At 36.1% G+C, this 12,496-nt stretch overlaps 1 protein-coding gene across 1 annotated transcript; it reads right to left on the reverse strand.

Annotated features, from left to right (window-relative positions):
• Window positions 1-6,341: 6,341 nt before the first annotated feature.
• Window positions 6,342-11,653, reverse strand: LOC18037496 (ankyrin repeat-containing protein NPR4). The gene is made up of 5 exons (XM_024180032.1): window positions 11,428-11,653; window positions 8,076-8,540; window positions 7,847-8,008; window positions 7,309-7,733; window positions 6,342-7,061 (listed from the first exon to the last, which is right to left on the reverse strand). The coding sequence occupies exons 1-5, from the start codon at window positions 11,651-11,653 to the stop codon at window positions 6,342-6,344; spliced, it is 1,998 nt and encodes a 665-aa protein (XP_024035800.1).
• Between the last annotated feature and the right edge of the window lie 843 nt (window positions 11,654-12,496).

Below are 12,496 nucleotides of genomic sequence, written 5' to 3' on the forward strand. Positions count from 1 at the left end.
GTGAGCGACCAAGACCCTCGGTTCACTGGGCGTTTTTGGACGGAGCTCTTCAAGATGTTGGGGACCGATCTCAAGTTCTTGACAAGCTTCCACCCACAAACGGATGGGCAGACCGAGCGCATCAATGGCCTCCTTGAGATGTACTTGAGGTATTATTTGAGCGCTCATCAGCGGGATTGGGCGAAACTACTTGACATCGCCCAATTTTCTTATAACTTGCAGCGAAGTGAGGCTACGGGCAAGAGTCCATTCGAGATCATCATGGGATTCCAGCCCATGACCCCCAATGCCATAGCCTCGACTTACGGAGGGAAAAGCCCCGCGGCACACAAGCTCGCCCGCGAATGGCATGAGGAAGCGGACATCACGCGAGCCTACCTCGACAAAGCCGCGAGGAAAATGAAGAAATGGGCGGATATAAGGAGACGGCATGTTGAGTACAAGGAAGGTGATCAAGTCATGATCAAGCTCCTACCCCAACAGTTCAAGACTTTGCGGAAAGTCCACAAGGGGTTAGTGAGGCGCTACGAGGGACCCTTTCAAGTTGTTCGACGTGTGGGCAACGTTTCGTATCAACTCCAACTTCCGCCAAGACTCAAGATCCATCCGGTCTTCCATGTGAGCCTTCTCAAGCCATATCACGAAGACATGGGAGAACCAAGTCGCAGAGAATCGAGGCGCGCGCCAACTGCCGTTGTCACCGCATTCGACAAAGATGTGGACTACATCATTGCGGACCACACGGTTTCGAGGAGGGGCGTGCCAGCACATAGCGAGTACTTGGTGAAGTGGAAAAACCTCCCCGAGAGCGAAGCCACTTGGGAACGTGAAGATGACTTGTGGCAATTCGCTGAGCACATCCAGAATTTCAAGCACGAGAGCGCGACGAAGACGCCGCGAGCTTAGGTGGGGGAGGATGTTGCGGACCGCCCAATTCGCTAGCCCATTTGCCCACAATTTCGGGCTAGAGAGCCAACACAAGGCCAAGAGTGCTAGCTTGGCCCAATTCCGGAAGGTTTTAGGCAACTCTAGCACATGTGAACATGTAAATATTCTAGAATACTTTATACAATTCCAACACATGTAAATAGCTAGGAAATTGTAGAATACTCTAGAGTTTGACCAAGTTTGGCAAAGTTAGGCAAAGTTAGGCAAAGCCTCCCCTATAAATATGGGATGGCATTAGGTAGGGGTGGGCATTTTCCGGTTCGGTTCGGTTCGGGCTCCGAACCGAACCAAACCAGAACCAATTGGTTCTAAAAAATTCAAACCAAATCGAACCGAATTTTAGAACCGAACCGAACCGAATCGAAATATTTCGGTTCGGTTCGGTTCGCACATATTTATGGATTTTACAGTTTTAACCAAATCTTACTACATTTTACAATTTTCGCCTAATTTTACTGCATTTTACAAATTTTCCCTACATTTTACAGAATATAAGTTCACAACAAGAAAAATAAAACACAATAAGTCTGCAATACACAATTAACAACTTCAAATACAAAGCCTTCAAGTAAAAAACAAAATAACAAAAGTCCTAATACAAAGCCATCAAGTAAATAACAAAATAAGAGAAACAACAATTTCATCCACCACCCACATCATCTACATGAAAATCCCATACTCTAAACAAAACAAAATAAGAGAAGCCTTCAACTTCAATACACAAGCAACAATTTCATCCGCCACCCACATCACCTACATCAAAATTCAAACTTTCAAAATAAGCCAAAGCACTCAATAATTAAACTAAATAAAATAAAGCGATTTAATAATTAATTAATAAATATATATCAATTTAATTACCTAAAATGGTTTATGTTCAACCGCAATTTTCATGTTGACCTACAAAGTTGGTCGACGGTTGTTGATTTGCGAAGTTCTACATACAAAAATTGGATAAATTGAACAAGGTTAGTAATACTTAAAAAATAAACTTAGATTAAAATTAAACAAATTATATAATATTGATAATACTTAAAAAGTAAATTAAAATTAAAATTTTACAAAATATACCTTCCGCAAGTTGATCCATAAACTCATTGTCTTCAACTAATTTATTTAGGTCCGTCGTTGTATCCACAAAAAGAGAAGTCCGCAACCAATTCTGTAACAATACCAATGCTTCCACCATGTCTGGAGTCAAAGAGCTTCTATACTGATCTAATATACGACCTCCAGTACTAAAGGCAGACTCAGAGGCAACAGTAGACACCGGAATAGCAAGAACATCCCTTGTTATACTTGACAAGATTGGGTAATTGGCACTATTCACCCTCCACCACAATAAAATATCAAATTTAGTGCCCAAATTACTTTTTGCAATTTTTTCAGTCTTCTCCATCAAGTAAAGATCCAACTCATTTGATAACTCTGGGCTACCTTCACTAACCGCAACCGCTTTACTAAATTCGGAGAAAGGATCCTCAATCATAACATCATCATCATCATCCAAATCCCAAAAATGCGAACCACTTCCACTTCCACTAGTTAAATTTTGGCTCTTGCTTGTGCTTCCGCTTGCACTTCCACTTGCACTCCCACTTCCACTCGGTTTGTATTGTGCATTATAAGACTCATAAAGCTTAATCAATAAATTCTTGATCATTTCCTTCATCTCAACACATTTGGCACTATCCTTGCCATATAATTTCTCAAAGCAATGTGTTGCGAATTTCATTTTTCCTCTTGGATCAAGTACGGAAGCAACAATCAACAACTTATTTATCTTGAAACAACCATCCCAATACTTATTAAATTTTTCCTTCATTTTAATTGCCATGAAACTCAAAAGGCTATCGTTACTAGTGGACAATGATCCCAAAGATTGTTCAATTTGACATATCAAATTGTAACAAATATTTGATGTCACCTAAAAAAAAATAATGTTAATAAAGCTAAAATAAACTTCATCATATTATTATATATCAAAAATTAAAAAAATATAGCTCATAAAAAAAATAATATAGCTTATAGAATTTTTTTAATTATCTTTTATATTCTATTATATAAATAAAAACAATGTTAATAAAGCTAAAATAAACTTCATCATATTATTATATATCAAAAATTAAAAAAATATAGCTCATAAAAAAAATAATATAGCTTATAGAATTTTTTTAATTATCTTTTATATTCTATTATATAAATAAAAACAATGTTAATAAAGCAAAAATAAACTTCATCAGATTATTATATATCAAAAATTAAAAAAATTTAATAAAGATTTAATGTTACCTTCAAAGATGAAGAAAATTGCAAAGTCGCATCATGAAACGTCTTTAAAAACTTAACTATGCGTCGAGTATTTTCCCAATCACTGTACAATGGCGGTCCCTCCCTTTTCTTCTTTCCACCCTCTTTTTCATTGAAATAAGCATCATAAAGCTTATCTTCAAGTGCCATTCGATCAAATGCCGGCTTAAATTTTAATGCCGTATTCAACATGGAATATGTTGAATTCCACCTAGTGGGACAATCCAAAATCACACTTCCTCGACATTTAATCTTCTCTTGTTGCACACGAATTTGAAATGCTTGCATCCTAGCAGTGGAAGATCTCACATACTTCACCGCATTCCGAACACTAACTATACTCTGCTCTAATTCCTTCAACCCTTCAGTAACGATCAAATTCAATATGTGTGCACAGCAACGAACATGCAAATAATCTCCATTCAACACTAAGCCATCATCCCTCCAAGTCTTCACTCTATCAATCAAGTACCTAAGAGCACCCTCATTTGGACTTGCATTGTCAACACTTACAATAAACACTCGCTCGATACCCCAATCAATTAAACATTTTTCAAGTTGCTTACCAATGGTCTCCGATGAATGATCATTAACAGTGTTAAAACTGATAATCTTCCTATGTAAGTTCCAATCTCTATCAATAAAGTGAGCGGTGATGACCATGTAGCTAGCTGTTGTAATGGAAGTCCAAATATCCGTGGTCAAAGATACTCTCTGCTTATTCCCCGCTAATAAACTCTTCAACTTAACCTTTTCCTCCAAATACATCTCAAGAGTATCCCTACTAATGGTTCTTCGTGATGGGAGAAGATATCTCGGAGCTGCAACACTACAGAAATGCCTAAAACCCGCATTCTCCACAACAGAAAAAGGCAATTCATCAAGAACAATCATTTTCACGGTTGCCCGTCTACAAGCTTCTTGACTAAATCCCCTTGCTACAACTTCATCACTACCAACATCTTGAGTTAATATTGTTTGGTTTTTTTGCAAGTCCTTGAACTTTTGACATCTTTCACGATTATGAGTTCTCAAAGTGCTAGTCCCGTACCCGACCGTCCCACATTCAAATTCTTGACCACAGTAGTTGCATTTACACTTTGTATGATCATTTGGAACTCTAGTGAAATGTTGCCACACAGGTGATCTTGGAGCCATTTTTTTCCTTGGTAGTGGTGGTTTGGATGAGGATGACTTTTTTCGCTTGTTTCCACCAGTGACAATTGTTGCCGAATCATTTTCATTATCATTAACTTCAACTTCATGTTCCAAATCATCGGCTACACAATCAAGGTTGTCTTGAACTCTTGAATAATTAGACATCTAAAATAAATCAAATAAAAAGAAATAAGAAAAATGATTTATTTAATAATTTGAAGTATTGAACTGAATTAAGCACATTTGGATAATCTCAATCAACTTTCCCAAGCCATTACAGAAATTTAAATTAAAGTTTTACAAAATATACCTTCTGCAAGTTATATTCAATTGAATATTCTTAATATTTATTATTGAATCAAATTTAATATGTAAGGCTCCACAAGAAAGGCACAAGCTCTATTTCATTTAATTATTCGGCCTAGTAATGGAATTGAAGTAACCAATTCCAGTGGCATGAACAACGCTTAAACTGTGAGAAGAGAAAGTCTAAAAGAAATTGAAAAACTAGTCTACAAATTTTTAAAGGCTTAGAATAATTGTGTCTGGGGAGCTTACTGTGATTCTGCTCCTGGAATCACTGAATGGCTTACCAATACAAAAACATTCCTTTCAAACACAAACAGACACGGAATCATTGTAAAGCTTTTTTCCCAAATTAATCATAGTCAATGAAATTAGAATCATTTCACGATCGTTTTCTCATAACTTATACAACTCCACACTGCCGTGCCAGCAATTCCACACTATGTTACAATTCGACACATATACAATTATACAATTCCAATTTCCACACTGCCAACAACCAATATACACCAACATAAACTTCAAACTATTAACCAAGTCCACAACATGGATTAACAAAAAAAAAAAAAACCTGCAGCAGTGAAGATTAAAGACGCGGGCTGATGGCAGGAGCCAGGAGGTTTGGACCAAAGAGCATATGTACCTTCCAGATGCTGCAGCAACCAAGCTGAGGGTTAATGACGGCGTCGCTGTACTTGAGGGGAGGGGCTGTGCTGCTACTAAGGGGCTGTGTTAGGCGCTGACCGTGGTGTGAGACGAGGAAGAGACGCGAGGAAGAGATCGAGAGGGGCTGAGCCGAACCGCACCATGCACGCGCAGAGGGGGAAGATACTGCCGAGGGGTGGTGCCGCCGTTGTGGAGCTCCGCCGTGAGGAGAGAGAGACGTGAGGGAGAGGCGCGAGGGAGAGAGGCAAGGGAAGTATGCAATCGCGATTTAGCTTTAGGGATTTGAATTTTGTGATTGAAATTGAAATTTGATTTTAAATATTTGTAATTGAATTAAACCGAACCGATCGGTTTTTTGGTTCAATTCGGTTTTGAACCGAACCGAATTAAAACCAATCGGTTCAGTATTTTTTAAACCATTCGGTTTTTGCTCATAGAACTGAACCGAACCGAATTTTTCGGTTCGGTTCGGTTCGGTTCGGCAAAAACCGAACCGTTTGCCCACCCCTAGCATTAGGCATTTGTATCCAACAAACATTGTAAGCAACTCAAGCATTGTATTCTCTCTTTGTGCAATACAAGTTTTCTTCTTTGGCTCAATTGTTCTCTTCTCTAGTTCGAGAAGCTCTAGGCTTACTTAGCAATATTCGACAAAGTTGTCTAAGTCCCGCACGGGTTAGCTGCGCAAAACACTCATCCCGTGACAATAAGCTAACTTCTCTTATTATTTTCTAACTCTGACGTCTATATTTCGAACTTTTGTAAGTAAGAACTAATTGATAAGAGCTGAACCAGCTACAGAATCTCTTCCTCAACTGAAACAAGATGATGTATTATTGTTGTTGCTGCAACATTTATCAATATTTTATGTTTCAAACGAGAATTTAAGTTGACTCGGTGTCCAAGCTTACATTGTGTGGAGAGGTTTTTAGTAAAATTTGGTAAGAGCGTCTTCAAACCAGCTGCCACTCTCTAGCTTGAACATTTAAGCATTGAATAGCCAAACGTCCATTGCATAACTTGGTCATCCGCTGACGTTCACTTGCTTCATCTTCTTTATGGAAAAGACTAATTTTATCTCTCTGGAAGAGAGAATTTGATACGTAGGTGGATCGTACGACATCACAAAGGAGTTGGCAATGTTGCACAATAAACATGATGACTGGAATGGAAGCAATTACCGTAACTAGAATAGCTACCCACAATCTACTGTCCTTGAAGACAATGAAAAATGCTGCAGAAAACACTACCATCATTGCTGCTATTGACACGAAAAGTGTTGCAAGTCCAATAAGCAACTTTTTAGGCAACAGGCGAAGGAAATCTTTTTCTGTATACCGAGAAGTGAGAATGGATAAGAAGTTTACTATAGATGCAGAGGACGATACCAGTGATATTGCTTCCGATATGGCAAAAATCTTGAATGAAACTTTTTCCAGGAAGAAAGGAAACCCCGTGTCTCCTTTGTTGCCTCCTGGCACTGTAAAAGCTGCCGCGAAAACGACGGTGGCTATAAGTGTCGCCACAAGCATGCAAGATGTTGCAGTATCCTTCATCCATTTCTCCCCTTGTTCTCTCAGGTTTTCGTGTTTCCTAGTAAATAATGCTCTAGGACTAAGACCATCTTCGTTTTTGGCCTCAGCAGATCGTCGTTGAACAGCCTTTTCCACTTCCTACAGTTATAGTGTAAGATGAAACTTATTAATAAAACAGGCACCTAGTCCCGTTAAGTTATAAAATGGAAATCGTAAGCGAACTAAGATAAAGGAAAAACAATCAGTAGAATAAAAAAAGATATTAAAAAAAAAAAAAAAGATTAGCTAAAGCTATAAAATGGAAAACCATTAACGTGAGTTTATAAAAAAAAAAAAAAAAATTTCCGAGGACTATAGTAGCAGAGTGCTGAACAAATAATTTCACCTCAAACCACAATAACTCCCGTTGCATTTGGAGAGCTGCTCCTGAAACAATATTGAGTCGATCTTGTGGTGGCAACATTGCAGCTAAATGTAGAATATTGTTTTTTTTTGGGTCTTCGAACTTAAGTATCAAATCTTTTGCTGCACCTATCTGATATATAAGCTTGAAGATACGTTTTCGACGATGCAAAACAGCAGTATGAAATATGGTATAACCATTTTCATCAATGTTCCATATCAGATCAGGATATTCACGAATAAGTATCAATAGAAACTCGAGGTTTCCTTGTCTCGCAGCATCAAATATTAGTTCGGGTTCTGCAATTAGGTTTGAAATGCGTGAATCACTCAACAATACAACTTTTTCCCAAAGGCGTTGGACTAATTTAAGTGCTTTCTGCCTTTTATTTTCTATATCTTTGGCACCTGAAATTTCCAATTGCAAAACACAAAGCAGCGAAATAAATAACCAAGATTGTTAAAGTATGACAAGAAATAAATGCTAAAGCCTAAAGAGTTCTAGGGTTCGTAGGACCAACCCAGATTGAAGACCCTACTAAAAAATCCTCGCTGATATTGTTTGGTAAAATGAGAATAATTCAGATTCTTTCGAGCCAAAGCATGTAGTGCTGTCTCTTCATTTGCAGCGCGACCAATGGCCGACTTCTCGTGCAGATCCTCAAACACCCGCAATGCAACATCTGGACAAAATGTATTCATTAGTACCGCAGCAATCTGTGAAGATAATGAATTAAAAACAGTGCTTACCATACAAATCAGTTTGTATCAACGTGAGAAGTAAGTGGCGGCGATCTTCATCATTCAAGGAATTTTTAATTTGTCCATAAAGGTACACTACCATATCTTCATGGCCCAATGATGCAGCCAAGTCAATTGGTAGCACCCGCTTGTCATCTTGTTCCGTTGCTATGGCTTTATTATGCGTCATAATCTCTCTAGCCAGTTCCACCATTCCGGATGCTGCAGCAAAGAAAAGAGCTGTATATCCAACATTATTTTCCTGAGCTAAATCTCCTGGTTCCATTCTTTGCACAAGTTCCTTCACGAAACCATATTGCTTTGCTGCAGCTGCAATGTGAAGAGCAGTGTCTTTTCTTTTTGAGATCGGAGCTCTAATTTCACCCTCATGTACGTCATAAATACCTCTAGCCACCGCCCAGTCGCCAGTTAGTGCAGCTCTATACAATTTTAATCTTCTACGTCTGATTGGTACTGTAAATTTGAAATAGGACGATAGTTATGTAAATAAATTAAGTTTAAGGTACAAGGAAAGCCCGTTATATAATCATTTGAAAGCAAATTCAAGTATAAATTAAAAATCAAGATCAATAGCGATGAAATAACCTATAATTTTCAAACCTAAATGGCTGGCTTGTCCATTTCACTTTGCAGTATGTTCGCAATGTTAGAGGTGTCTGACCGGTTGGATTATCATTTGAGTGCAAATTCGAGGTATTAAGCATCTTACATCATTAAGATTTAATATTTTGTAACTTGATAACTACCAATCACCACTTATATTTTGCTGTGAAAAATTAGATGACTCAATAATTTAAGTCCTACCATGCATGCTTTTAATTGGAAATGGAAAATATTAGACAAATTAGTATTTCTCAGTGATTGCAATTTTTTCTTTTTAGTTTTCGCAGTGCCATATTTGGTTTCCACTGCTGTTATCTTTTTTTTTTTTTATGTAGACTTTTTAACTCATTTAATAAAATTATAGTTTGGGAGAACATTTAAGTCCGGAATTAAGATATAAATTATGAGTGGTGGGATACCTCCTTATTGCATTCTTGAGGTCAAGGTTTCAAGTTCTCCCCTATGCAACTTAGAGGTAGATTTTCTTCTTAATATTTGGGATTATACCATCATGACTCAGGAGATTGTGTAGAATTTCAATTGTAATTTAAAAAAGAAAAAGAAAAAAGCTCCACCCTAATGGATACTTTGTGTAAGAGTGGCACTATTGGTACCCCTTCATTGATCCTATAAAAACCCTCATTCTTGCAATTACAATAAAGTTAAAAATGTAAACCAATGTATTTCTTTTCATTCAAAAAAAAAAAAAAAGGATACGTTTTTCTCTATCACAAAACTCTCTTTACCCATACTTAAACCCACACATATGCATTATAGAGCTTCTTTTCGTTTTCCTTTTTCTTTTTATTTATTTATCTATTTTTGCCTGCAAACTTTTTGCATCACTATTAATCTCATTCTAATGTCAAGATAAAATGGAATATTTCAAAGATCGATAACTTAACATTCAATAAGATATCTTTTGAAGTTCAATACTCTCCAAAAATGTGCTAGTCGTACCTTAAAAATTGGCTCTTGACATCATAAAAGTTGAGTTTATTAACAAATTTGTGGAAGGTGGATTGAGAGACAAAAAAAAAAACTGCATTTATGAGCATTTTTAGAAAGAGAAATTGTTATTTCGAAGAAGGGTGTTTTTGAAATTAAGGTGAGTAGGGAACTTTTTAGTATTAATCTAATTGGGTTTATTTAAAGATGAGGTTCAAAGGGACTTTGAAGGGGCGTCAAAGTCTTTGGTTATTAATTCCATATTTCAATCACAGTCTTTGGCTATTTTACACAATTTAATTAATTGCGTCCCTAAAAATTCTTAATTTCTCTTTTATCCTTTAGAGCCTTCGATTTTTTTTATAGGTTTCTTAATAGAAAATTTATTTGAAATATGTTATCTTCATAAAAAGCAAAATGACAATCATATCTCCCATCGTTTGATAAAATGGCCATCTAGACCCTAATTGTTTTCACTAATGAACACCATAACTCTTTCTATTACTTTTTGCCGTTTATATGGATGTCAAATGCTAAATTTATTGTTATGCTCATATCATGGCATTTGTTTCTTCTATATGTGGAACGACATATTGACTGTTTTTCCAAAGTTTTAAATTGAATTAAAAACATTTCAATTAACCTAAAAATGAAAAATAAAATTCATCCTTTTTTATATACATATATACTGATGAATCAAAGCATGCAAAATCAGTAGCTAAAATTGAACATTTGCCAAAGCCATGGATTATGGGTTAGAGAATTTTCAAATTCAACAGGCATTAGTCGTCTTGGAAACCATGAATTGCTTGCATTTCCAGAACGATAATTGGTAAAGTTTCCTTTGTTTTGTGCAAAATATGGAGGAAAAGATAAAGAATGTGAAAGTGAAGAAGAATACGGCGGCTGTTAGGGTTTTTGATTAATTGATGGTGCTTAATTATTATATTTAATTTGTTTTATAAGTGATGGTTTAATGTTGGATATTAATTTTAGTTCTGATAAGCTTAATTGCTTCCACTGCTCTTGCCTTTTTTCTTTTTTTTTTAAACCATGTGCATTCCTTTAATCTCAGAATCAAAGGAGCTTAAAATCATTCTTTTAAATTATTATTGGCAAACTAGGTTAGCTTATAAAAAAAAGGAGGAAAAAAAAAAACAAAGAGACAACTGGCTCATTGTTTAAATTCAAAGTCGACAAAGAGCAGAAGTACCGAAATACCCTTTTTACGATCCAAATAAATGGCAAAAATAAACGTAAGGAGATTTTGATGTTCATTATTAAAAAAATAAAGGGTCTTAATGACCATTTGGTCGTATTATGGGAATATAACTATCCTTCTCCCTGATACAACATCAAATAATTAAATTCTCAAAAGCAAACACATGCTATTATGCCATAATATGTAAGCATCATAAAAAATTTGTATAAGCTATGATAGTTTTATAGGTAATTTAGTCCTTTTACGCTAAAAAAAAAAGATAATTAAGTGAACTCTTTTACTGTGGTAACTTTAGTGTCCAAAATAGTCAAGAAACTTAAGTAACGAAGGAAAAAATTACAAAGATTTAATTAATTAATTTTGTAAATATTATTAATTTATTTGAAATATATTCAGTCTAAGAACTTACTGTGCAAACCTTTTTTTTTTACCCCCAAGTTTCTCGAACCCATTATTCCAGAAACTTTATTTCTCTGTTATTTTCACGTTTTTGCATTCATTAAAATAAATGGGTATATATCATAAACAAGAAATATAAGAACAATATAATGTAATAGCATAACGTACCCGTCAGGTTGTCATCTTCAGGAGCATCTTCATCACTACTTGTTTTGTCATCTTCTGGAGCATCTTCATTATTACTTGTCTCTCCAACTTTTTTAGAGCCACTACTATGCGCAATTTGTTCCAATAGTTTGATCATTTTGTCTTGTTGTCTTATGAGTTTTGCCATCATATCATGAATATGGGGCTGGGAGGGATCCTCCTCTTCGTGTTGCTCACTTTCTGACATGTTCGTCTACAAACAAAGTTTAGGAGAAGAACGTATTAACAACAAAATAATCTATGTACAGACTCCTGTATGTCAATTAAACTAGGAAAGTATTGCTCTTTATTATCCATCCATTGCTTGCCACGCGTTTATGAACGTGGCAAGGAGATAGAAAAGGAGCAGTGTTTTTGGAGCACCATAAATTTTTCTTCCAGACAAACATGAAAAATAAAAGGAGCCAAAAATTAGGGAGAAATTTTGAAGGATAAGAAACAGAAAAACAACTGTTAAGTTTAAACTCTAAAGAGTTTATTACCTCTTTGTATATGTGACGGTTGCAATTCGCAGCTCCGAAAGGGCAAAAAAAAAAAAAAAACCTGACAAGAGATGTGAAAGGAAAATGGAACTCGAGTTGAGAGGTCGTCAGTCGTCTAGTCAACACTTATTTAAACTAATGGGGGTTCACTAATCAGGATTCACCCGTAGTCGTTGTCAACAAAAACGTTCCCCAAAACAAATTTGTTCAATATCGACACCAAATGGGGTGCGTACTCAAAGACAATTTTGTTTATTGGCCACATGGGCTGGGTTGCACAGATGCAGCTCGCAAATGTTACTGTGCTAGAAGGGTTTTTTGTTTTTTGCCCTTTTCAGTCAATGCTCGTGTAAAGTCTTTCTTTATTAAATATAAAAATTCCTCTTAAATCTTCGAGTCTTGCAATTACAGAATTCAATTTCTATTACTGAAACAGCTGTCTTTATTTATTTATCGATCTCATTCACCTTAGCGGCAATGATGCAATCAGTGACATCTATCGATGATAAGCATTGATTGATTACTCAACTCTAAAACGAACAGCGACT

This window comes from Citrus clementina, unplaced genomic scaffold (genome assembly GCF_000493195.1).
Source record: "Citrus clementina cultivar Clemenules unplaced genomic scaffold, Citrus_clementina_v1.0 scaffold_7, whole genome shotgun sequence".
Taxonomy (NCBI): domain Eukaryota; kingdom Viridiplantae; phylum Streptophyta; class Magnoliopsida; order Sapindales; family Rutaceae; genus Citrus; species Citrus x clementina.

Coding starts and splice junctions, on each gene's coding strand:
- LOC18037496 (XM_024180032.1), bottom strand. CDS start 11,653: ATGTCAGAAAGTGAGCAACACGAAGAGGAGGATCCCTCCCAGCCCCAT. Junction 7,734..7,846: donor TAGTAGGGTCTTCAATCTGG/GTTGGTCCTACG, acceptor TGGAAATTTCAG/GTGCCAAAGATATAGAAAAT. Junction 7,062..7,308: donor GGGAGTTATTGTGGTTTGAG/GTGAAATTATTT, acceptor CTATAACTGTAG/GAAGTGGAAAAGGCTGTTCA.